Source organism: Erythrolamprus reginae, chromosome 2 (assembly GCF_031021105.1).
Source record: "Erythrolamprus reginae isolate rEryReg1 chromosome 2, rEryReg1.hap1, whole genome shotgun sequence".
NCBI lineage: Eukaryota > Metazoa > Chordata > Lepidosauria > Squamata > Dipsadidae > Erythrolamprus > Erythrolamprus reginae.
The window spans coordinates 66,422,836-66,450,822 of NC_091951.1; the positions used below are offsets into that span (position 1 = coordinate 66,422,836).

The 27,987-nt window shown below is 37.6% G+C and overlaps 1 protein-coding gene across 3 annotated transcripts; it reads left to right on the forward strand.

The window, feature by feature from the left end:
• The first annotated feature begins 9 nt into the window (after nucleotides 1-9).
• Nucleotides 10-27,987, forward strand: LRRN1 (leucine rich repeat neuronal 1). 3 transcript variants are annotated; one of them, XM_070735743.1, is made up of 4 exons: nucleotides 60-477; nucleotides 6,262-6,317; nucleotides 9,293-9,343; nucleotides 24,895-27,987. In XM_070735743.1, the coding sequence occupies exon 4, from the start codon at nucleotides 25,113-25,115 to the stop codon at nucleotides 27,261-27,263; it is 2,151 nt and encodes a 716-aa protein (XP_070591844.1). In that variant the 5' UTR covers nucleotides 60-477; nucleotides 6,262-6,317; nucleotides 9,293-9,343; nucleotides 24,895-25,112; the 3' UTR covers nucleotides 27,264-27,987. The 3 variants fall into 3 exon arrangements, with proteins under 3 accessions (XP_070591843.1, XP_070591844.1, XP_070591845.1); XM_070735744.1 differs by lacking the exon at nucleotides 6,262-6,317; XM_070735742.1 differs by lacking the exons at nucleotides 6,262-6,317; nucleotides 9,293-9,343 and having other exon boundaries at nucleotides 10-477.

Below are 27,987 nucleotides of genomic sequence, written 5' to 3' on the forward strand. Positions count from 1 at the left end.
GCGGGCGGCTCGTCAGCTGACTCGCTTTGCTTACACCAGCTGCACGCCGGCTGCGGGCTGAGGCAAAAAGGAGCTTTGGAAAGGAGGCGGCAGGAGGCAAAAGCAGCGGGAAGAAAGGAAGCGAGGAAGAAAAGAAAAGATGATTAGGGGAAACTAACCAACCTCGGCTTTTCCGAGTGGGAATTACAGCGCGTGGAGAAGGAAGAGAGGGGCAAAGCGTTTCCCGCTTTTCTTGCCTTTTTTTTCCCCCGTCGGGTCGAAGCATTTTTCAAACTTGAAGGGATGGAGCCGCAGCGTTAGGCATCTTTCGCACCAAGGGTGTTGGCACCTGTACAACTCTCCCCCCCGACACACACATCTTTCTCCCTCCCCTCTCCCGGGCAGGGCCGGGGAGTATCGCTCCTGGGGGTGGCTCTGCATGGGGAGACCAAAGAGCGGTTTCCCCGTCGTCTGCCGCGCGCGCCCTTCCCCCTTTAGGTAAGTGCTGGCTTCCGTTTGATAGAAGCGGGGAGTCATGATTGGGGGGGGGGTGGCGGGCTGGGCGGCGAGGTGTATTTGTGTGTGTGTGTGTTAACGGAGAACTCCGAAGTGCGGTGGAGTGAGAGGAAGAAAAAGAGGGGGCGTCGCGCGCGGCTGTGCCAAGGGAACGAGCGAGGGAACGAGAAACTAAGGAGAGAGAAAGAAAGAAAAAAGAGCTCTGCGCTTTCAATGCATGTCAGGTGGGGGGGGTGGGTTCTCCGAGAAGGAGCCGCGCGCGAGTTCCCTGAGGGACGCGAGCTAAATGTGTGTGTCGCCTAAGCAGCGGCAGCTGCTGCTTGTTCTTTGGAAAGGTTTTTTTTTGTCAGGGGACTCCGCGCTTGGAAGACTTTCGGGAGCGAGGCGGAAGGTCCCAAACGCTCCGGAGGACCACGGCGGGGAGAAGAACGGGGGAAGGGGGGCGGTTGAAATGATTCGCCTCCCTTACGAAGAAAGGATAAAGCCCATCGCCCGCTAAAGGGGGAAAAAGAATTGGGGGGAGCTGAGAGGTGTGCCTGCGGATTTCAAAGAGTTACTGTCTTTTTACCCAGCTGGTGGAGAGTCGTTCCTGCCAGCTAGAATTGAGTCCAGGCAGACAAAGTGTGGAAAGTTTGCCAGCTAGTGTCCTTTGTGATGGAGAGAGAAGCAATGGTGGCTCCCTCCCTCCCTCCTTTCTTTATTATAATTTTCTTCTTCTGAAATTTTGGAGAAACTGGATTCCTGGTCTGAAGGTTTCAGTCTTAAAGACTGATTCCTCCTCTGTGAAAAAAACAACAACATGTGATCTGCCTATTGTCCTGTTTGCACATGGAACCATTTTTATCCATATCGAGAAAGTTGTCCCAAAAATTATGATAAAGTTGCCCTGGGCTATTATTATATGAGCTGTCCAGGAGAAATGTTTCTTAAGCTCTCCTTGGCCGCAAAGATTTAAAAAAAGATGCAGGGAGATAATTTGTGCATCCAGATGCTTTGTAGAAGGTCATGTGGCATGGACTTGACTTTAGTTATTTCCTTCTCTAAGATGCATTTTGCTTCTGTGTTTTGCCATTTTCTCCCCTAATTTGCCTCTTTTCCTTTTTAATGAATTTGCATTAAAACATCAATTCGTAATACCCAACATCAGAAGCAGGAGGCTGAACTTTTTGATTCCAATTTAGTCTGGGTAGAGACTGGTGTTGCCTGTCCAGGGACCAGCATGTGTGTCTCCATAAATATCTGATTTGCATGCAAATGTGAGTGGACCCTGGCAGATGTCTTGCTCATCCATTCACATGGAGGTATTTAAACAGACAAGGAGGCTTCAGTTTAACAATAGACCTTAAGAAAATGGCATAAAGGCTTAGTGTGAGGATTCCCCCCCCCCCACCTTTCTCCTTAGAAATTTATATGGCTTTCTCTCTGGGATAGCTGACCATTATGCAGTTAAACATACTGTACTCTGGGGAAAATTGTAACTTACTGATTCCAGGATGCTTTTAAAGTGCAAAGATTTCCAAATTTGTTGAAATGACCAAGGGTGTTTAGGATGAGGTGAAGATAGCACCTGCCTATGAACTTGCATGCTCAAAGTGTTATACAGGAACAAAAACCTGGAAGTCAAGTGCGAGATTTCTCAAAGTGAGGACTTGAGGCCTTTCACAAGGTCACTTCAGAAGGCAAAGTTGAGGAAGAGGCCTGCATATTGAAAAGGAATCGAGTCCCAAGGAAATTCTTTTCTTTTTAGCAGAACAAAATTCTCATTACAGTATTCGAAAGAAGACAAGAACCTCGTAATATATGGCTAAGTATAAATTTTATTTTAGGCTGAAATAGGACCAAACTTTCAACCTTCATTTGTCAGTTCCTTCTTTTGTTTTGCCTAATATTATATTAACAATGTACAGCCAGTTCTTTCCTCTATAAATGAAGTGAGCAGAACATGTATTTATTTACAAAACTATTTCTAGCCAATATTATGCTCTGCAAAATTTTAATGTAATGCTGTCTGCATGCATTCTTTTCAGAATGTATATAACACTTTCTCAAAGTACATTTTAGAAAAGTATTTTCGTTATTTTTTTTAGATTCTATGAGATACTTTTACCTTTGTCCTGAATATATTTTCTGTTTTATTCTAGTGTTTTTTGTAAATTCCCTCTTTCACTTATGGTCAAGACACTGATCCCAAATAAAAGATATAAGAAGCAAGCTTTCTTATATGCAAAAGGTCGTTTTTTAATGATAACCTTTTAAAAAATGTTTTATTTAGGGAGAGTTTATTTAAAATTAAGGGAGAGTTTAAGGTTTTACTTCACAACTCTTAAACATTAATTTGTGTATTGCCTGCATATTTCACCTTTTGTTAGACAAAACCATGCAGTGAATGTGGATGTATATGCCTCTTTGCACGCAAGGCACCAGTTGCTGCCTCTTTTGTTGAGCTGTAGAGCTAAAATAAAAGACCCCATTTACCAAGAAAACAGTTAATCCTGCTGATCCAAGACCTTACTGAAGAAGTCTACACAATGAACTGGGGAAAGAGGGGCATTGTCTTAGTCATGATATTGTTGTGTGGAAAAACATAACAGATATTGTCTGCTATTTATATGTTTGAGTGAAGCTGAAATCCTGTTCCCTAGGAGTGGATCTCAGTTGAAGCCAATGAGCGTTTTTTCTGAGTATACTCTTATTGGTTGACTTATGTCCCACTTTCTTATTGAAGTGAGCATTCAAGATGACTAATTGGACGCAAAAAGTTTTTAAACCCTATAAAATTAATAAATGGATCACTAAAGTCAATTACAAATCAAAAGTCCATGAAAGAGGTAAGGCACACAAATGGTCTCTGTGCTCAGTGATCTCCTTTTTTGTGACAGACTTAGCCAACCATTAGTTCTCCAAGTCCAGATTTGCCCTCTAGCTTTCCTCTTACATTCCTTTTAGATCAACGTTTCCCAGCTTGATGGCCTTCAGGTATTCAAGACATCATGCAGCCTGAAATAATATGACCAGCATTCAGGCATGGCAGGAGTTCTAGTTCAAAAAACAAATGGAGACCAAAAATTAGAAAAAATCTTTCTAAAAGTAAATGAATCTGTGGACTTTATTTGAAGGTCGATTTTCCTGTCCTAATTAGACCATAATCACAGAGTTGGTTTCAGAGACATAGTACCTTTATTTTACTCTTTTTATAATAAGTATATGCAAAACAATAGATGTCAAGAAATCTTTCTTTTTGTTGCTGTAATGGTGTTATTTTTTTACTAGTGTTTTACACATTTTTGCTAGTGTACTTGTTCATTGCTTTCTTAGTAGTTGATGTTTCTTGCCAGAAGAAACAGTGAAGTTTATACAGGAATGGAGTTTCAGTAACAGAATGCTTTAACTCCTGACTATTGAGATGAAGGCAAGTTCTTCATGAAGATGGAATGGTAAATTCCATGTAATGTGATAGTAAAAGTATGTTCTTTATTATTGACTTCATAAATTATAAAGAGGCACTGCAGTTTAATATAGTGCAGAAGCCATACTTTATTTCTCTTCTAATCTGAGTTTGCTAAAGTTGAAAGAAGTGGTCAAAGTAGTCATCTCTAAATTTCATATAATCATTAAAATTTCTGTTTTTGAAATAACTTAAATAAATGAGAAGATAATTGATTTATTTGACTAGGTTCCTGTAATGCACAATATAACTTTGGCTAAATGTAATGTATACTATTCAATCCAATAGAAAATCTGGGTTTGTTTCCTATACTTGAATTAAGCATAGCTGAAATTAGGGGGGGGAATCTACATTACTCTTCTGGACAATATTAACAATAGGAAATCCCCAATCTTTTTAATTACTTAACCAAGGCCGTGGATATTTTGAATAAATGTCTGCAGTTGCCTCCTTTGCAGTTTTAATTTATATAATTGTGGAGACCTTTAGGAGACTTTTAGTTAAGAAAAAACAAGTTGTAATTTTAAGACTGAGGTTATACCTGTTTATTCATTTATTTCTTGGAATTATATCTCACCTTTCCTTCAAGACTTTGGGGAGACATATACAGTCCTCCATGTTAGTTTGTTTTTTTCTCACCAACAACTTTGTGAAGTAGATTGAGCTAAGAAATAGATTGGTTTGAAGTCATCCAGTAAACTTTATAGCTAAGGGTTGATTTGAACCTGTGTTTTCCAGAGCAACATTTTTACCACTATTCTACACTGGTGCATTCATAGATACCATTCTTTCTGGCAAGCATGTGATCCCCACAGCTGTCCTTTCATTTGTGTATAAAACAGGAACATTGGTGTCATTTGTAGGTTACCATAGTTACATGAACAATATATGTGTGATACTTCATCCATCCAAGCTAAAAAGGTTTTTCAATTTATACAAAGCATGGGGGAGGGGGAATTAGATGAAAGTAGCTGTAAATCACATACCTCAACTTTCTTCCCTTTTTACTTATTTTTCATAAAAATCTCATTGTGCTTTTTTCAGTTCAGTAAAAGTTAATTGCAATGAACCATCTAATTAAACACTTTCTCCAAAAGGCTGTTATATGTTCCAGGAACCTGCCACTACTTGATAGATTAATGTCCCTAATCATTTATTTCAATATCTAATCAGCTGATGAACAAAGTTTGCAGAATTTTTTATTTTAATTTGTCACTTTACTATGTGGCTATAGGTAAATTGCCAAAATAAAATTAAAACTATCTTATACAGATAGTTCTGTATAGTTCATTTACTGACTGTCCAAAGTTACAATGGTATTAAAAATATGACCTATGACAGTTTTTCATACATACAACCCTTACAGCATCCCCATGATCACATGATCAAAATTTAGATGCTTGGCCACTGGTTCATATTTATGACAGTTGCAGTGTCCTGAGGTCATGTGATCCTCTTTCGCAACCTTCTGACAAAGTCAATAGGGAAGCCAGATTCACTTAACAATCATGTTATTAACTTAACAAATGCAATGATTCATTTAACAACTGTGGCAAGAAAAGTTGTAAAATGGGAAAAACTCACTTAACAAATATTTCACATAGCAACCTAAATTTTAGGGCTGAATTGTTGTTGTAACTTGAAGACTACCTGCAATGGCATTGTGAGAAAAAATGAAATCAAGCATATAAACTCTTCCATTTTAAAAACTTAGATAAATAAGAATGGTTTCTTGTTACTTGCATCTAAAAATGGGAAAGAAGAAAGAAAACAACAATATTAGGAAGTTCTTTGAAATGATAGCTAAAATATATTAAGTTAGAATCAATTTTTGAATTCAGAATGATAGGAAAAATATTCCTAATTATTTCCTTTTCTACACTATTATTAAAGATATAAAACTGGTTGAATTGATTAAAAAACAAACTGAACTGCATTATAGTACAAGATGTTGTCATGCTATTATACTACTAATATCCCTGGGATTCTGAAGTAATTAGTTGTTTAGTTTCTTTACCACTAGCTAATGAAACAATCAGAACATTAACTTTTATATTTCGTAATGTGAACTTATCTAGTAGATATCTGCTTGTTCTGAATTTAGACTTGTGTTACTGAGATTTTTGCTCCATTTGCTGAATTAGTTTTAATTTAGATTGAAATAATAGATGATAGATAAAAAGTCAGTAAGATTAATGGATAAATCTAAACCTGGACATTGAAATATTGGAAATTTAATTTAAGTAATTGCTTTAGAACAGGTTTGCAAATGCAGCCATGATGGAAAACCAATGCCAATTAAGGCTATTTTATATTTTCAGTGAATGAAGTCATTGAGACAAAGTTTTGAGCAAAACCCTCAAGCCCCACAAAGCAGGTTAGCAGGAGTAGTTTACTATTCGTTTTGAACTAAATGGAGTAATAAACAGACATCCATAAAATCCTTATATTCTAAAGGTTCATGGTATAAAACATTTATGTTCATAATTTTCTTTACTAAAGTGTATCACAATGCTTGTTTTCTCTGTTAAAAGGCACAAATTGATGTCACTTACGTATTGGTGGTATACAAAGATATAATATTTACTGTATATACATGATACTAGTAAAAGAGAAACACTAGGACAGGGGATGGAAGTCACTCTGGTGCATTTATGCATGCCCTTACTGACCTCTTAGGAATCGGGAGAGGTCAACAGTGAATAATCTAAGGGTAAACTTTTGGAGGTTAAGTGATGATACTACAGAGTCTGGTAGTGGGTTCCATGCATCAACTACTCGGTTACTAAAGTCATATTTCCTGCAGTCAAGTTTAGAGCGGTTTACTTTAAGTTTGTATCTGTTGTGTGCTCGTGTGTTGTTTGGTTGAAGCTGAAGTAGTTGTTGGCAGGAAGGATGTTGTAGCAGATGATTTTATGGATTATGCTTAGGTCATGTTTAAGACGATGTCGTTCTAAGCTTTCTAAATCTAGGATTGTAAGTCTAGTTGCGTAGGGAGGAGTGGGGGGATCTTCTAGTAAAGTATCTCTGGACATTTTCTAGAGTGTTTATGTCCAAAATGTGGTGCAGGTTCCAGACAAATGAGCTGTATTCAAGGATTGGTCTGGCAAAGGTTTTGTATGCTCTGGTTAGTAATGTGAGGTTACCAGAGCAGAAGCTACATAGGATAAGGTTAACAACTCTTGAAGCCTTTTTAGTGATATTGTTGCCGTGGGCTTTGGCACTTAGGTCATTTTATATGAGCATTAACAGAATGAGGGGTGTCTGCAAGTTCTTGTTTTTTCAGCTTGTATTTGGTGTTCTGATTAGTTTTGCCAATGTGAAGGACAGAGCATTTTTTGGTTGAGATTTGGAGTTGCCAGATGTTTGACCATTCAGACACAAAGTCAAGGTCTTTTTTGAGAGTAACTGTGTTATTGGTGATGTTGAAAAGTTTGACATTGTTAGCCAAGAAAACACAGTTGCTTGTAATATGATCACAAAGATCATTTATATAGACTAGAGCATGAAGAGTGTTGGTCCCAATACGCTGCCTTGGAGTGCGTCACTCTTAACCGGAACAGGATTAGATATGGGGCTCCCTATTTTGATAACGTATTGTCTGTTTGATAGGAACGCAATTATCCAACTATGGAGGGATCCTAAGATGCCGTTGGATTTGAGTTTTAGATGTAGTTTGTCATGAACCACTAAGTCGAAGGCTTTACTTTACTTCACAGCATCGCATTTAATGAAACAGTAAGATGCATAACATATTGGGAACACTAATTAGTTTAGCAATAGCATATACTGCTCCATAGTGCTTTACAGCCTTCTCTAAATGGTTTATAGAATCAGCATATTGTTCCCAACAATCTGAGTCCTCATTTTACCCACCTTGGAAGGATGGAAAGCTGAATCAACCTTGATCCAGCCTGCAATACTACATTCTAACCACTGTGCCAGCACGCAGTGTGATCTGATTCAGCAAAGTAATTCATATTTTATCTGTTTTTTAAATTGAATATATTATGCTACCAATTATTAAGAACTGTTATACATTACAATAAATCGAAATCATTGTTAAAACAGAATAATAACTATATATTGTAAATACTTAAAATTAGGAATATAAAGTCTGGTTTAAAAGTTATGACTTGGAACTTTTAAAAGTCAATAAAGAAGGTAAAGTTCTGAAATTTAGTGAGTGCATTCTAAAGTTTAGAATGCCAACTTATTGTGACATGAGCCTAGGGCCACTATAGCTGGTTTAGATTACCTCAAGGGTACATGTAAGTCATATAGTCCCCAGTGAAGAAGATGAGCAGTTTAAAATGAGAAGAAAGAAAGATAGATAGATAGATAGATAGATAGATAGATAGATAGATAGATAGATGATGACGGATGGATGATAGGTGGATACAGAGATACACAGATAGTTACAGAGAAAAACAGATTGATGTGGAGGACCTTCCTTTGCTTTATATTAAGGTTTCTCTTTTAAAAAAGAATTGGTTAAAAGCAAAAAGCAAAGAATTGGTTAAAAGCAAATCCAGATAAGGTGAAACCTTGAAAAAATGGAAGAGGATGACAGAGTATAGTGTCAGATTTCGTAATTCCAACTGCATTGACATTTGTATTTAATAAGTTTTACAGTTTTAGTCTTCAGCACTGCATTATCCAAATACTCTTGGTCAAAAACAATCAGTTGCAAAACACTGAATTCACATAAAGCAAAAGAGTGTAAACCAAGGGGAAGGCTTACAAAAAAATTATTCTCTCAGGCTTAATTCTAGTGCTGTAGGGCTTTGATGATAATAACTGCATTTTGTGTCCTGTCCAGAAATAAATTGGCAGCCAGTGGGCTTGAAAGATAATAACTAACATTTTGTATCTTGTCCAGTAGCAAATTGGCAGCCTATACAATGCTTTTAGCACTTGTATAATATGGTGTCTATGAATTCTTCTAAAGATCAGTCTGAAATGTATTAATGGAAGTTTGGAACAGAATTAATAGAATAAAAGTGGCCTCTATCCCATAGCCCGTTATGAAGTTGGCTTAACATGGTCAAGTTAACTTGGTACTTTCACAAACAACCAGTTTTTTCAATCACCTCATCAACCAGGGAACATTAAAGTCTGGCCTAAAATTGTCTGGTTCCAAGGGATGTAATACAGTTTTCTGCAGAAGTAGTCCTGTAATTTGTCTTCTTTAAACAAGGTACCTTCATCTTCCTCAGAAAAGCATTGATTATGTTAAAATAAACTAAGATACATAGATTTAAGATTCATAGCTTAAAAACTAAAAGTTGCACGCTACATTCGGATGAATTCGGAGGAAAAGTATTGTAATATTCTTTTCTGTGTTTGCAGATGCCAAAAAGTGAAACTGCTCTAAAGTAACTGTATAAGAATCATTATCAGGTAACCCACATAAACTAATTCTGCATCAATGGTATCATCCAAACTGGCTAGTATGCAAGTATATTTATTCAAAACCAAATACAAAAACAGATTAAAAATAAGCTCCTTAGAGTTCAGTAATTAAATTTGGGGAAAGGAATTAGGACATTAGTCCTCATGGCACAAAATTACTCAACAGAGTATGCTGAGTTCAGAACATGCTAAAGAAATTTTTTTTGCAGCAACAGCAGTAGACTTTAATACACCTGAAACTTGATAGTAAGATTTGTGCTGATCCTTCTTGGAATTAAGTTTTTCTCCATATCTCTAGCCATCTATTTAAAGCTGCAACTTCCGAATTCAGTATAATTATCTTTGAAGTAGATCATAAAAGTCAGATCCATGTCTTACTGACAGCCCTATCAATTTTTCTATTTTCAGTTCCAAGTAGAGCATCAGTGATTAGTAAGACCAACCACAATGCATTCCAAGACTGATATATTCCAAAAATGACGTATTTAGTGGTTTTGGTATACCATCAGATTACGATCACCACCCTTTCAAAAAATCTAATTTGACAATCTATTCCTGATAGTGGGGGAGAGATTTGAGATGTCTCTGTCCCTTGAAAACCAGATGAAATTAAAAACACAGTCTATGTTGTGTTTTAGTTGTGTATCGGAAGAGAGAGGCACAAAAGAAAGATGATTCTTAATTTAAGGTGGTTAGAGAATAATGCGTGTTTCTATAAAAGATCATACTCCAAAAAAGGACAGCCTGGGTAAGGATACACATTTATATTACTTTGAATAATGATTACTAATTTAAATTAACTGCCTGTAAAATAAGGTACCTGTGTACAAAATTAATTAGTCCCCATCTGCATAGTTCAGTCTTGCATACACAAACCATTCTCACACATACATATGCAGAGGGAACCAAATACAGAATCTACCCCTGCTTTTCGCAGAAATTGCAGAAAAAAGAGAGAAAAAGGAATGGCTCAGATAGGGAAAGGAAAGCAGTAATTAAAGGGAGAGAAAGTAAGTTTAAACATTGCAAAGGGGCTCCCATAAATCCATCAAACAATGATTCCAAAGCATCTAATCTTCAGGCTAGTCTTCAGAAGCATTTCTGCTTTGCATCAAGGGTTGTACATCCATTTGCATTACATAGTACAGGTAGTCCTCAAGTTACCATTCAAAGTTACTATGGTACTGAAAAAAGTAGCGTGTGGCTGTTGCAACATCCCCATAGTCATGTGATCAAAATTCAGGCATTTGGAATCTGACTCATATTTATGACGGTTTCAGTGTCCCAAAGTTCTGTGATCACCTTTCTTGACCTTCTGACGAGCAAAGTCAATGGGAAAGAGGGGTGGCATACAAATCTAATAAATTATTATTATTATTATTATTATTATTAGCATTATTATTGTTATTATTATTATTATTCACTTAACAACTGGGGTTACTAACGTAACATCTGCAGTGACTCACTGCAGTGACAGTTGTGGCAAAAAAGGTTGTAAAATGCAGAAAAACTCATTTAACAATTGTCCTGTTTAGAAACAGAGATTTGTGTGGTATGTCAAGGGATATTGTATTACTATTTTTTCAACAGTTTCTTATGAGTAAATTTGACATGGTACCTCCCAATTCCCAGGTAACAGAATGGAACTTTTTCTTCCCAAACATGACTTATCATGAATATCAGAAATTCTTAGCCTCCTCTAAATTAATCTCAGAATAGATATAAAAATTGCCCAGCACCTACAACTCAAGAGTATTCAATTTTTGTTTCAATTTTGTAATATATTTATATTCTGCCTTATCTATTTTTATAAATAGCTCCAGGAGGCACACCACACAACAGACTCCTTATTCCTCGATTTTCCCATTAATAATAATCCTATGAAGTGAGTTGGGCTGAGAGAGACTAGTTGGCTTGAAATTACCTAGCTGGCTTTCATGTCCAAAGTGAGACTTTTCAATCTCAGTGGTTTCAATCATAGGTATCACCTTCTTCTTACTTAATCTGCCATTTATAATTGTGGCAGCATAGGCTATGGTGTCAGATTCTGTTTCATATTCAGTGGTACCTCTACTTATGAATCTAATTCGTTCCATGACCAGGTTCTTAAGTAGAAAAGTTTGTAAGAAGAAGCAATTTTTCCCATAGGAATCAATGTAAAAGCAAATAATGTGTGCAATTGGGGAAACCACAGGGAGGGTGGAGGCCCTGTTTCCTCCCAGGAGATTTATTTATTTATTTATTCATTCATTCATCCATCCATTCATTCATTCATTCATTCATTCATTCATTCATTTATTTAATCTGTATGCCGCCCCTCTCCCTAGACTCGGGGCGGCTTACAGCAGTAATACAAAAACAATATACAGTGGTACCTCATGATACGAACCCCTCATCATACGAACTTTTCAAGATACGAACCCAGGGTTCGGAATTTTTTTGCCTCTTCTTACGAACTTTTTTCACCTTACGAACCTGCCGCCGGCCGCTGGGATGCCCCACCTCCAGACTTGAGTTCCTCTCATTTTTTCCCACCCTGTCCTGCCCCATTCTCCCCTCTGGATCTCCATGGTTTCCCCCCGTTTTTCCCCACCCTGTCGTGCACCATTCTCCCCTCTGGATCTCCATGGGTTTCCTCCATTTTTCTCCACCCTGTCCTGCCCCATTCTCCCCTCTGGATCTCCATGGGTTTCCTCCGTTTTTCTCCACCCTGTCCTGCCCCATTCTCCGCTCTGGAGCTCCATGGGTTTCCTCCGTTTTTCTCCACCCTGTCCTGCCCCATTCTCCCCTCTGGATCTCCATGGGTTTCCTCCGTTTTTCTCCACTCTGTCCTGCCCCATTCTCCCCTCTGGATTACCATGGGTTTCTTCCGTTTTTCTCCACCCTGTCCTGCCCCATTCTCCCCTCTGGATCTCCATGGGTTTCCTCCATTTTTCTCCATCCTGTCCTGCCCCATTCTCCTCTCTGGATCTCCATGGGATTCCCCCGTTTTTCTCCACCCTGTCCTGCCCCATTCTCCCCTCTGGATCTCCATGGGTTTCCTCCATTTTTCTCCACCCTGTCCTGCCCCATTCTCCCCTCTGGATCTCCATGGATTTCCTCTGTTTTTCTCCACCCTGTCTGCCCCATTCTCCCCTCTGGATCTCCATGGGTTTCCTCCGTTTTTCTCCACCCTGTCCTGCCCCATTCTCCCCTCTGGATCTCCATGGATTTCCTCTGTTTTTCTCCACCCTGTCTGCCCCATTCTCCCCTCTGGATCTCCATGGGTTTCCTCCGTTTTTCTCCATCCTGTCCTGCCCCATTCTCCTCTCTAGATCTCCATGGGTTTCCCCCGTTTTTCTCCACCCTGTCCTGCCCCATTCTCCCCTCTGGATCTCCATGGGTTTCCTCCGTTTTTCTCCACCCTGTCCTGCCCCATTCTCCCCTCTGGATCTCCATGGGTTTCCTCTGTTTTTCTCCACCCTGTCCTGCCCCATTCTCCCCTCTGGATCTCCATGGGTTTCCTCTGTTTTTCTCCACCCTGTCCTGCCCCATTCTCCCCTCTGGAGCTCCATGGGTTTCCTCCGTTTTTCTCCACCCTGTCCTGCCCCATTCTCCCCTCTGGATGTCCATGGGTTTCCTCTGTTTTTCTCCACCCTGTCCTGCCCCATTCTCCCCTCTGGAGCTCCATGGGTTTCCTCCATTTTTCTCCACCCTGTCCTGCCCCATTCTCCCCTCTGGATGTCCATGGGTTTCCTCCATTTTTCTCCACCCTGTCCTGCCCCATTCTCCCCTCTGGATCTCCATGGGTTTCCTCCGTTTTTCTCCACTCTGTCCTGCCCCATTCTCCCCTCTGGATCTCCATGGGTTTCCTCCCTTTTTCTCCACTCTGTCCTGCCCCATTCTCCCCTCTGGATCTCCATGGGTTTCCTCCATTTTTCTCCACTCTGTCCTTCCCCATTCTCCCCTTTGGATCTCCATGGGTTTCCTCCATTTTTCTCAACCCTGTCCTGCCCCATTCTCCCCTCTGGATCTCCATGGGTTTCCTCCATTTTTCTCCACCCTGTCCTGCCCCATTCTCCCCTCTGGATCTCCATGGGTTTCCTCCGTTTTTCTCCACCCTGTCCTGCCCCATTCTCCCCTTTGGATCTCCATGGGTTTCCTCCGTTTTTCTCCACCCTGTCCTGCCCCATTCTCCCCTCTGGAGCTCCATGGGTTTCCTCCGTTTTTCTCCACCCTGTCCTGCCCCATTCTCCCCTCTGGAGCTCCATGGGTTTCCTCTGTTTTTCTCCACTCTGTCCTGCCCCATTCTCCCCTCTGGATCTCCATGGGTTTCCTCTGTTTTTCTCCACTCTGTCCTACCCCATTCTCCCCTCTGGATCTCCATGGGTTTCCTCCGTTTTTCTCCACCCTGTCCTGCCCCATTCTCCCCTCTGGATCTCCATGGGTTTCCTCCGTTTTTCTCCACCCTGTCCTGCCCCATTCTCCCCTCTGGATCTCCATGGGTTTCCTCCGTTTTTCCCCACCCTGTCCTGCCCCATTCTCCCCTCTGGATCTCCATGGGTTTCCCTCCCCCCACTCCGTTCGCCTCAGCTTTATCTGTTGGCAGCTTTTTTTTTTAAGCCTTAATGTTTTGGATTTTCCTAATCGGCTTGCACGCATTATTGGCTTTTCCATTGATTCCTATGGGAAACATTGTTTCATCTTACGAACTTTTCACCTTACGAACCTCGTGCTGGAACCAATTAAGTTTGTAAGATGAGGTATTACTGTACAGTACAAATCTAATAATTAAAAATAAAAACCCATAATTTAAAAAACATGCACACAACATACCATACATAAACAATATAGGCCTGGGGAAATTATTCAGTTCCCCCATGCCTGATGACAGAGGTGGGTTTTAAGAAGCTTACGAAAAGTGAGGAGGGTGGGAGCAATTCTGATCTTTGGGGGGAGTTGGTTCCAGAGAGTCGGGGCTGCCACAGAGAAGGCTATTCCCCTGGGTCCTGCCAAATGACATTGTTTAGTCAACGGGACCTGGAGAAGGCCAACTCCGTGGAACCTAACTGGTCGCTGGGATTCATGCGGCAGAAGGCGGTCCCGGAGATATTCTGGTCTGATGCCATGAAGGGTTTAATAGGTCATAACCAATACTTTGAATTGTTTCCTAGAGAGGCCCCACGGAGACTTCTCCCAGCCTTTTTCGGTTACAGTTTTGGAGGCTTGGGTTTGTAAGTGGAAAATGGTTCTTGAGAAGAGGCCAAAAAATATTGAACACCCGGTTCTTATCTAGAAAAGTTTGTAAGTAGAGGCGTTCTTAGGTAGAGATACCAGTAGGTTTTTTTCATTTATTTTAGTAGAGCAATTATATTAAGCTTCATTTATACTTAATTATAATAGTTGAACTGATTTTGTAGACACTGTCCAATTGATTCAACCTGTTCAACATTAGTGAGAGTTTCTATTGGACATAAACCAGAAAAACAAAAAAATTATGGATCATATTTCAAAATTCATTTTGAAATTTCAATTGACCTTCTTGCCATTAATATTGTGGTTTGTTGATTGGAACAGAAATAGTTATATTTTTTCACAAACTGGGCAAAAATATATTGCACAAATTATAGTACAAATTTGGTACATCTGCAGCTGGCAGGCTATTATGAGATCTGAAAATGGTACAAGATTTATTTCTTGGAGAAAAAAGTCCTTTGCAGCTATATACTTATGCCATTATAATTTGCAGGTGATTGCTCTACCTCTTTTATAAGGTCTTGCAACAGAATGGTTGTTATGTTTTATTTATTTGCAAGATTTATGAGATTTACATGGCTGCCCATATAAACTCTGGACGGCTTACACTAGCATTAAGAATATAAAATAATAAACAACACCCCCCCCCCCCGCAAATGGCCCTAAACCAGCAATCCCCTTATATAAACCTGAGAGCATGCTGAATCTTGAATGGCTCCCAGAAATACTGAGTGATGGTAGCAGTGGTATACAATATGGGCAATCCAGGGCCCCCAGCCCCAATGGCCATGCTGATAGACTTTGGAAATTAACAGATTAACTGAGTTAGAAGGGGCATTGGGGGTCTTCTAGTCCAACCTGCTGCTCAAGTAGGAAACCATATGGCAAATCCTATGGCACGCGTGCTACAACTGGCACATGGAGGCATATCTGAGGGCATGTGAGGCATTTCCCTATGTCAGCTCCAGCGTGCCTGGACTTCTAGGCCCATTGGGCCATTTTTCAGGCTTTCCTGAAGCCTGGGGAGGGCAAAAAATGGCCCAACAGGTCTATTTCCCGTAGGCCTATTGGGCCCATTTTTGCTATCCATAAACTTACTAAAGTCTGGGGAGGGCAAAAACAGCCCAAAGGGCATATTGAAGTCCAGAGGCTTCAATAAGGCCTACATGCATGCCTGAGGGGACAGCGCAGGGGAGGTTGTATGTGCATGCATGGAGGAAGCGCATTGCATTATGGGTGTGGACACACAGGCACATGTTATCGTGCACATACGCATACCCTTTTGGCACAATCACTGTCCTATGCCATTTCAGACAAATTGTTGTCCAATCTTTTCTTGAAAACCTTCAGTGTTGGAGCACCCACAACTTCTGAAGGTAAGTTGTTCCTCTGATTAATAGTTCTGATTATCATAAACTTTCTCCTTAGTTCTAGGTTAGTTCTGTCCTTCATTAGTTTTCATCCATTACATCTTGTACTTCTGAACCATTTTTTATTTACCTGTTGTCTTCTAGGGCGGTCCCATGTAGAGAGCCTTAGGGATTTTGACAAAGTTGGAAAAAATAAGCCTGTTTCTATGAAGGAGCAATATTTTTAGGAAGCGAAGCACTGGAGGTGTGTGTGTCAGGCCTGATCAAATGGACAATGGCCGGGAGCTGCCAAAAATCCCTGCCCCTTGTTCTCTCTTATTTTGGCGGCTCCTGGCCATCGCCCGCTTGATGGAGACTGACACCTCCCCCCCCCCCTCCAGAAAACAGGGACACTAGTTTTATCCTATTGTTGAACTATTCTTGTTTTTAGAAAGGTTTTTTTTTTAATAACGTAAAATTGGAATTAGCTTTCCTGTAACTTAAGTCTATTGTTTTATCTTCTACTGTCTAGAATTTTAGCCTTTATCTGTAACATCTCTTGGGGACTATTTGAAGAGTGTTCTCATATACTGCTTTTTTTTTTTTTGCTTCTCAAGGTTAAATAAGCACACCTTCTTTAGCTCCTCTTCTCTGATTTTTTAAACTTTATTTAAAAGTGTAATGACCTGTGTGAATATATCACAAGTAAAGCTTTTGTATACATTAAAACATTTGAAAGGGAATCCCTCAACAACTTACTTTGTATCCTCCCTAATGTAACTCCCTAATGTATCCTCTGGAAATTGTTATATAAAAATAAATACTGTAACTATAAGAAAAGGGAAAATTCCCATAAATTGTGCTGTCAAGGATACCAAGGCTAATGATATTAGAGAGTGCTAACAATGTATAATCATTTTTTTTAAAGCTACAATGCAGGTAATGTTATATGCCAGTGTCTACACATGGTTTGAAATAATTGCCACAAACCTTTTAGATAAATCTCTTCTTTTGAGCCAAGCTAAATAGACAGAGCTGCCAAAACTGTTCCATTTCCTGAATTCTTTGAGCTGCATTGTAAGTAAGATATTTTCCTCAAAACCAATAATGTTATTTCATTTATTTACAAACACATACTCAATCCAACAGTACTCTCTTCTTTCTACCTAAAGAGGAGAAAAAGATGATTATATCAAATTCAAATCTATATTGTCAATCATGGCCACCTGGTCTCTCCAATCATCCAACCTTTTTAACATGTCCTACACAAATTTCTTCATTACTGCTAATGTTTTATTATCGGTTATAATCATAGACAATTTATACTGTTCAACTACTGTCACCCAAGATCTGTATGCATAATGTGAAGATACTCAAGAGTGCAGGAAAGTGATTCTTACATGTCTCTCCACCATGAAAATATGGGTAGCCTAAGCATGTTATGGAGTTTGGTAACACTTCCTCTGGCCTTTGAAGAAGCAGGATAGGAGTGTCTATGACAATTTGTCAACCAAGATCAACCTGAGTCAGCCAACTCGCCGTTGCCAACACGCTACAGGACAAGAGTTACACTAAGATATGGTGGAATAGAATAATTAAAGATACAAAAGGAGAGACTCAATGAAATTTGAAATTCTGAATGGCAAAATTTAAAATAATTTTTATTTATTTTAAATAATTAAATAGAATTGTTAAATTGTCCTGCAACTAATTGTCTTGTGGTGAGTTGTCTGTGGTGAGTTCAGCCACTACAAGTTGGCTGTAGCAAGTTGGCTGTGGCAAGTTGTCCCATTCCCAGATAGGAAGAGTATTGGCACTTCTGAACTTTCATGTTTGAAAGACTTCTGAAAATACACAGTTGTTCCTTTGTATAGTAGTTTAATAAAATATAACTTTGTATTGTATGTGAGGAATAGCTGTTACATTTTAAAGACATTTGTAAGCAAGTGTTTTAAAGTAACTGAATTTGTATAAGTTTCTAAGACATGTTAATTAGTCAGGCATTTTTGTTGAAACAAACACATACTCTTATAAGCCTGTAAAAAGAAAGGAAAGCTGGACTGATAGATGGAAATTAATTGGCATATATGTATATACATATGTATATATACACTGCTCAAAAAAATTATTTATTTGTTTATTAGATTTGTATAGTGCCCGTCTCCAAAAACTCAGAGGGATAAAGGGGGGAACACTTAAAAACAGAATATAACTTCAAGTAAATCAAACTTCTGTGAAATCAAATTGTCCACTTAGGAAGCAACACTGATTGACAGTCAATTTCACATGCTGTTGTGCAAATGGAACAGTTGTGCAAATGAAATATTCAAAGAGAATATTTCATTCATTCAGATCTAGGATTGTTCCCTTTATTTTTTTTGAGCAGTATATAATTATACATACAGTACACACATTTTTCCAAGATGATGAAAGAAGATAAATATTCTTCCCAAACATAAATGAAGGACAATCATAAATCTTCATAAGCAAATATAAGTACATGTTTGCGCAATAAGCTTATGGAATGAAGTACAAAATATAGCAATGCCTTGCTATTTTTTGTAATATTCATTATAAAAAGATTATGCTGAGATAGTTTCTGAATATCTGATTTTAATGGTGCTTTAATTTCAAAGCAGCAATATTTTGGAGTTTAATTGGTATGTGAACAAATTACATCAAAGAAAGAGATAGTAATAGTCACTACATTGGAAAATAGTTTGTAGGTAGAATGAATGCAACAGATGTTACAAATTTCCTAACAGTATGACAAATATTCTTTCTTCCAGCAGGAAAACCAACTTGATGTTTTTATATATATTCTGCTGTAAGTTGCAGTTCTGTATACCATGAATTTGTACTGTTGCAAATGGAGTACAAAAACTAAAATAAATCTTTTGACAGACATAAAATAATATATCCTTTTGAGATGTAGAGTTTACATGCTGAAAAAAAATCTGTTATTTTGAATGCAGCATTACTTATAATATTATAAAACCTGTTTCAAAGCATGTTAACCAAGGTTTAACTAAAAACACAATGCACTTCAACAAAAAATTTAGTACAAGGTCAATTTATAATGATGAAATTCTTGACAGTCTGGCATAAGACTTTATTCTGGGGGGAAATGAAATGATTGACTATAGTTTTCCATGGCAAAATCAATTAATATATAGCTGTATTTGCCACCCAGGGTTAATTTTTTTCCATGATTTTTAAATGCTTATGAAGATTTTGCTCCCATTGAGAACAAAACCAAAATAAGTTTGGTTGTATAGAAATTACTTATTTCTTATCTTTCTAATATGGCTTGGTGAAGCTTATTTTGAGAAGGCCAAATAAGGTAAGAAAAAAGCAGTGTTGCAGTTTATTGGTTGTTTTCTTTGGATAGCTGTGCACCATAACTGTTACAGTTAAAAATGCAGTTGTTATTGATTGTCACCAAGCCAGCAAAAAGCCTCCAAATAGATATGACAATCCCTCATGAGCCTCCCAAATAGCAACAAAGTTGGCATGGTAACAATCCAACAAAATGATCTAACAAAAGTAATAGCATGGAAGCAAATTATATTATGGAGAAATTAATGAAAGAGCCTTTTGGAATCAAGCCAGGTCTAGCTTATTATTATATTGCTTTCTACAATGGCCAATTAGATTCCCTCTATTGCTGTTATACCTAGCAGTTGATATTCAGAAATATAAGCAATTTGCTTTTGAAATTGGAATTGCGTATATCTATCATCAGTAACCACCATGAGTGGACTAGTCTTTGAATTTCAATTCCACTTTGTCATATAAACAAATGGCAATCACCTCATCATCACAGAAATAATAATAATAATAATAATAATAATAATAATAATAATTGTAAAACAACAATAAAATTACTTAAATATCCTAAAATTACCTTAAAAATATCAAACTCAAAAAAATCTAAAGAGCAGGGTAAAAATAAAGAGGCATAAAATATGACAAAGCATAAAATACAAAAATACAAAAAATCTATTACAAAACAAATACTATAATAACTGTGAAGGATGGTCATTACAACTGCATTTGTCACAAGTCATCGTCTGGTATATTTTAAATGTTGCTATGCAGAACCTGGCAGCAATGAATGTTGTAACAAGGTTGGTATCTGAGAGCAGTAAGCAGATGTAGAATTGCACTATGTAAATTTACCATTAATTCAATAATGATAAAATTAGGCTAATGCAAATGCCTCTGAAATACAGGCACTGGAGAAGTGTATGTTCTGTTGTTTCTATATTTCCAAAGTTACAGAAGCATTGTCTCTCTGGATAGGGAATCTTCCTGTATTGGCCTTCAAGGACAGGGCACTGCATCATTAAGTACTTCAAGAATGGTTACATATGCCATAGAAGAGGCAGAATACCAGTTGGGTTCATTGGAGATTAGGTTGGAGACCTGGTGAGGTCTAATTGGTGCTCTGTTTATGCTATATAATATTTAATGAGTGCCCTGAACTGATCATATCCCATTCTGAGTAAAAGATCTTGTGAGAATTCCAGGGATGAAATCTTATTTGTCACTTATCTTTGTATATGTGGATTAAAAATCAGCCCTCATATTTAATGGGGCAAATCTAGTGATGGAGAACCTTTTCCCTCAGGTGCCGAAAGAGCATGGGTATGCGCTATCGTGCATGTGTGAGTGCCCATACACATAATTCCATGCCTGAGGAGGACAAAAATAGCTTATCTCGTCCTCAGAGGCTCTCTAGAGGCTGGAAATGGATTGTTTCCCAATTTCTGATTGACCCAATAGGCTCATGTTTTGCCCTCCCCAGGCTCCAAAGGCTTCCCTGGAACTGGGGGAGGGTAAAAACATCCTCTCCGATCTCCTCCGGAGGCTCTCTGGAAGCCAAAAACGCCCTCCCAGGACCTCTGTCTGAGCAAAAACTCATCTGGCTAGCACACACATGCACACATGTGCTAGGGCAACAACTCACATGCTAGCAGATATGGGTTTGCATGCCACCTGTGGCACCCGTGCCATAGGTTCACCATCACTGGGCAGGTCCAAGAAGGAAAAAGGTTGGTTTAAGTCAGTAGTTTACTATGTGTTATCTCTGCTTTCATGAAGCCAGTGTTTAGCCCCAAAATAATCATAATCATAATCATTTATTAGATTTGTATGCCGCCCCTCTCCGAAGACTCGGAGAGCCATTAGAAAGACATTTTTCCGGATGCAATTCAAAGTGTTGGTTATAAAGCCTTACGTGGCATCGGGCCAGAATACCTACGGGGACCGCCTTCTGCCACACCAATCCCAGTTGTGATCCTACGATTTTGCTGAGGCTTCCCTCACTGGGAAACCCCACTTCTAAACTTCCGTTGCCAGCGAAGCGCCCGTTTTTGCGATGCTGGGATTCCCCTGCTGGGATTCCCCTGCAGCATCGCAAAAACACGGAAGTCTGGAGGTGGGGATTCCCATGGAGGGGAGCCCAGCACGAAAACAGGCGTTTTGGCTGGCAAAAGGGATGAATTTTGGGCTTGCACGCATTAATCACTTTTCCATTGATTCCTATGGGAAACATTGTTTCGTCTTATGAACTTTTCACCTTGCGAAACTCATCCTGTAACCAATTAAGTTCGTAAGACAAGGTATCACTGTATTACGATACTTGCTAGGTAGTTGGGAAATACCTCTTTTATAGAACTTGTGTCCATGTTCTGTGATTAATGTGTAGTTCTTTGTCTCCAGCATTTCAATAATCATCCAGCCCTTTAAAAAATAATTTCACAAACCTATTTGATACAATATAAGCAACTTATATTAAATTAATTGTCATAGAATCATCAACAAAATAAGAGGTAGAATAATGGCTACTTTAACCATCAGGCAGGCCAAGAATAGCCACAGATCTTTTAAGCACAATACACCAATTCTCAAACAAGTTATTTAAGAAATCCTTAAATGATTCCTTCTTAAAACAATTTTATTAGTCTTTGCAAACTCAGACCTCTTTTCAAATATTATTCGAGCAAAGAAAATCCTTTATTATTGTTTTATCTTTACTCGTAAGAGATATCCACTGTGCTATATATTTGTGCATAACCAGATTTTCAAGTCCATTGCCAGAACACCATTTGATAAAATATGTAACTATATAAAAGTTGTACACACTCTTTAAAGAAACAGAGCAAGAAAAAAACTTTGCCTGGGTTTATTCTAAAATTCTTAATAGAATAAAAGTCTTTGGTTTTCTAAATCAATTTGTTTTTCATCAGCTGCTTGCTACATTATTTAATCCAATTTATTTTGCTGCCTGGCATTATTATTGATTGTGTGATTATACCCATTCATAAAAATGCATTTCTATTCCTGCAAAATGTTTGTCAGCTGAAAATTGCAGATCTACTTTGTACAGACAAGTTTTCATTGGATGTCTACAGTATATTTATTTCTAAAATTTGATCTTTTTCCATTAGAGCCATTGCTAAATTAGAATTGGCTATGTAAACTGGCATCTTTATTTCAATTAGGAAATCCTGTATAAGTAGAGATATATTATGAAAAGCCAAAAACTGTATGTATAAATAGAATCAGATTCCAATGTTTTCAAGTCCCCCCCATTTACATATAATGTGTTTTCTGCTGTTCACACCTTAAGCGATTGTTTGCAATTACATTTAACAAAGAAAAAAATTGAAATTAATCTATGTAATCTATTAGCATGCAATAGTTTTAATTTATTTGTATACTTTCAATGGCTAGCCATACAAGATGCATAGGAATATTGCACAACATATTGCTAAAGAACGTAGGAATTAAATTTTACTCTTTTAAATTTTAACTCATTGTTAATTTGTAAAGGATTAGGTAAAAACTGTTGAGTAAGTCCTGACTCCTAGTAATCTGAAAATTAAGTTTTCCTGTAACATGATGGAATTTGCTTTATTTCCCAATCTAGTCTATAGCACTGAGATTTTTCTCTCATTCATAGTTTGATACATTATCATATATTAGACAGATATTCCTGCTTACCTTAGTCAGCCAAGGTCAGATAACTAACTGCTGCTTGCCTAAAACAATAAATATTTATTTGGAAGGGGGAACTCCAAATATAATAGCACAATATATGATACACAATTAATGGCATGTAAATATTAATACTGTACAAACAATATTCATCCTAAATTATGCTATGTTTCTGTTTTACTGTATAACTAATATAGTATAACTAATACTAAATAAGGAATTCCATAAATATAAAATTGAAAACCAACAATCTCCCAAATAAAATTAAATCTGAATTATTTTCATAAGGAAAGTGTTAATTTATGGGAGCAATTGTACTAATGCTATTTGAAAATATTTTTTTGTTTGTTTTGATCAAAAGCCCAACTGATTCATCTCCATTTCACTGATTATTCTGGGGGGGAAAAGTAAAATAGTTTGCTTATTTACTTTTAAAAATCAATTTATATGGCCATCTATCTCAACAAGCAACTCTAGGCATTGAGCAGCATTAAAATAAAATAAAAACAATGTCAAGCATAACAAAACTGAAAATATAAAGCAACTGAGAAATATCAATATCACATCACTGGTACAACCAAGAAGTAGCTCAGTGAATACACTCAAGATCCTAAGCATAAAATCAGATCTTTTTGGTTCTTCAAAACAGTTGTGGAAATCCTAGTTGTTTATAACATTCACAAAATTTATTTGGGTTGTACTTGTAATGAGCATAAGACATTACTGAATGCAAAATGATGCTATTGTATGTTTTGGGTAAGGAACTACAGACTCTGTTATACATTTTTCAGTAAAATGTGCTAGGTGCATCCTCTTATGCTTTTAAAATGGACTAATTATAGACTATCTACTAACCTATTAACTTGCATTTGGTGAATAAAACCATGTAGATATACTCCAGATATTGCATTCGACTACATTGTAAAAAACAATGTTATATACTTTGAGGCTGCAATGTCAAGTGGTACAAAAAACATGATAAAATATATTGCCAGAGGTTTTTTTTTTTTAAATTAACTATTTTGGATTCTAATTTAAAGATTTTTTAAAAAATCTGTTTGAAAAATGCAACCACTTCATGGTCAATTCTGTATATTTCTGGTGTATTTCAGATATTAACCAGGGGTGAAATCTCCTGATTCAGCTGGGCCAGCTGGTCGTAATAGACCCAGTCGCCAAGGAAGCATAAGGCTCTGCCCATCCACCTGGATGCCATCATTTGGGTTCTTTTATCCTCCGCGCATGCACAGAATGCTTTGTGCATGTGTAGAGGGTAAAAGAACCCAAATGGCAGGGTCTGGGGGGGGGGGGTAGAGCTTCATGCTACCTTGGCAATCTGCTCCATGACAACTGACTGGCCCACCCAAAGCAGGAGCACTTCACCTTGATACCCTGTTTCTCTGAAAATAAGACAGCGTCTTATATTAATTTTTGCTCCCAAAGATGTGCTACGTCTTATTTTCAGGGGATGTCTTATTTTTTTTCAATGAAGAAGAATTCACATTTATTGCAAAAAAAAAATAAAAAATTATTATATTCTGTACAGTATTTGTCATCACAAACCAGCATAACCAGACAAACTCTGAATCCTATCAAGAATTTCTTACATTATTTCCATGTACAACAATTACACTTTATTCAAATATATGTTATATATGTTCTGTTCGGCAATGCTGCGAAACGAAACGTCTCCTATGTCTTACTTTCGGGGTATGCCTTGTATTAGGCAATTCTATGAACCCTCTCCTATGTCTTACTTTTGGGGGTGTCTTATTTTCAGGGAAACAGGGTATTAACAGGTTTTAAATAATTTTGTATTAAATATTATCTATATGCAGAAAGGTACTAGTATTTAAACTAAATGAAAAATGAAATGAAATGAAAGAAAGTAAAATGAAAGATTTTAATGTTGAAATGTGTGAATTGAAATTTATTTTTCTTTCTTTTCAGACATACTGCTTTATGGTGACAGAAGAAACTTAAAGAGAATTTAAAAAATAAGATCAATGCAAAAATCATTGGAATATTTGCTGTTCATAAAATCATAAGAAAATATTCCATTCTTTGGATGCCCAAACATTTAAAATAAAAACTTTTGATTTCCTATGCTGTCAGGCTATATTTGATCTGCTCTTGTGATTAATAAGGAGAAGCTCAAAGAAAACAATATGGCTCATATTAGTTTCGCTTTAAAGATTTGCCAGCTGGCACTGGGATTGCTCATAAATTCATTTCAAGCAACTTCCATACAAAATAATGAATGCCCACAATTGTGTGTCTGTGAAATAAGACCCTGGTTTACTCCTCAGTCAACCTACAGAGAAGCTCCAACAGTTGACTGCAATGATCTTCGTTTAACAAAAATCCCCAGTAACCTTTTCAGTGATACCCAAGTCCTTCTCTTACAAAGCAACAATATTGCCAAGACCACAGATGAACTGCAGCAACTTTTCAATTTAACAGAGTTGGATTTTTCACAAAATAATTTTACTAGCATAAAAGATGTGGGATTATCAAATCTTTCTCAGTTAACCACTTTACACTTGGAGGAAAATCAGATCACAGAGATGACAGATTATTGCCTACAAGACCTGTGCAACCTACAGGAACTTTATATCAACCATAATCAAATCAGTACAATTTCTGCAAATGCATTCTCGGGCTTGAAGAATCTTCTAAGACTTCATCTTAACTCCAATAAATTAAAAGTTATTGACAGTCGTTGGTTTGATTCTACACCTAACTTGGAAATTTTGATGATTGGGGAAAATCCTGTGATTGGAATACTAGATATGAACTTCAAATCACTGTCAAATTTAAGGAGTCTAGTTCTGGCTGGAATGTATCTGACTGACATCCCTGGAAATGCTCTAGTGGGCTTGGATAGTCTTGAAAGTCTCTCATTTTATGATAACAGATTGGCTAAGGTTCCTCAGCTTGCACTTGAGAAAGTTCCAAATTTAAAATTTTTAGATCTTAACAAAAACCCAATCCATAAAATTCAAGAAGGAGATTTCAGAAACATGCTTCGGTTGAAAGAACTTGGGATCAACAACATGGGAGAGCTGGTGTCTGTTGATAGGTATGCACTAGACAATCTTCCTGAGCTTACAAAGCTGGAAGCAACCAATAACCCAAAGTTATCTTACATACATCGTTTAGCATTTCGGAATGTTCCTGCTCTGGAAAGCTTGATGCTTAATAATAATGCCTTGAATGCAGTCTACCAAAAAACAGTGGAATCCCTTCCAAATTTGCGGGAGATTAGTATTCACAGTAATCCTCTAAGGTGTGACTGTGTCATTCACTGGATCAACTCAAACAAAACCAATATTCGTTTCATGGAGCCCTTATCAATGTTTTGTGCTATGCCACCAGAATACAAAGGACAACAAGTAAAGGAGGTATTAGTACAGGATTCCAGTGAACAGTGTCTTCCAATGATTTCGCATGATACTTTCCCAAACCATTTGAATCTGGATATTGGAATGACTGTCTTTTTGGATTGTCGGGCTATGGCGGAACCTGAGCCAGAGATTTATTGGGTTACTCCACTTGGGAATAAAATAACTGTGGATACTCTTTCAGACAAATATAAGATTAGTAGTGAAGGCACACTGGAAATATCAAATATTCAGATGGAAGATTCAGGAAGATACACATGTGTTGCTCAAAATATAGAAGGTGCAGATACAAGAGTGGCTACTATAAGAGTGAATGGAACACTTCTTGATAGTACGCAGGTGCTGAAAATTTATGTTAAGCAAGCGGAGTCTCATTCCATCCTAGTTTCTTGGAAAGCTAACTCTAATGTTATGACATCTAACTTAAAATGGTCATCTGCAACTATGAAGATTGATAACCCACACATTACATACACTGCAAGGGTCCCAGTTGATGTGCATGAATACAATCTTACACATTTGCAACCCTCCACAGATTATGAAGTCTGTCTCACAGTATCGAATATCCATCAGCAAACTCAGAAGTCTTGTGTAAATGTTACTACAAAAAATGCAGCATTTGCCCTTGATATTACTGACCAAGAGGCAAGTACTGCTCTAGCTGCAGTCATGGGATCCATGTTTGCTGTTATTAGTCTTGCCTCTGTTTCTGTCTATGTTGCAAAAAGGTTTAAAAGGAAAAACTATCATCATTCATTGAAAAAATATATGCAAAAGACCTCTTCTATTCCTTTGAATGAACTCTATCCTCCACTTATTAATCTCTGGGAAGGTGACTGTGAAAAAGAAAAGGAAGGGTTGGCAGAAACCAAACCAACTCAAGTGGACACATCCAGAAGCTATTATATGTGGTAACTCATAATATTTTGCTTCTGGTAGTAAGGAGCACAAAGACTTTTTTGCTTTATTCTGCAAAAGTGACAGGTTTGAGGACTTTTGTATTTTCTGACTTTGCTAGTTTTGTGGCAGAGTGGTGAGGACAGGTGGATATTTCAATTTTTTTTAGTATAGCGTATCGCAATTGTTTTCACACAAAAATGGCAGCTTCACCTAGCTTCCAATTTTTTAGTTGTGCTTAATTTAACAAAGTTTATCTAACTATAAAAAAAATGAAAGGCTAGGATTGCCCTTTGATTTTCAAGTCGCTTGATCCCCTTTCTTCTGAAGCCATCAACAGGAAGTACAGTATCCTACAAAATCTTAATGATTCCAACTTGAAAATACATTAAACCAGCTTTGTCATAATCTGGTCTAAGGACTCTTTTAAACTTGAGATAAGATGACAAGATTTTGAACAATTTTAGTTGGCTGTACTGTAATGTTGTATCAACTGATTTGAATGTTTTTGACTATGAACAATTGAATTTTCTTTTTTTAATAGTTGAAGAAACTTAGGTAAAGCTAACAAAACAATTAAAATATGTACACTTTTTCAATGTAACAAACTAAATGTTAATTATCTTTTATTATATTTAGTAGAAACTTTAAATAATGTAGTTTTTTCTGTGTAATCCACCAACACCTGGCATAGAATGAAGATGAGAGTACAATAAATTATAGTTTTGTTGTTTGTTTTTTA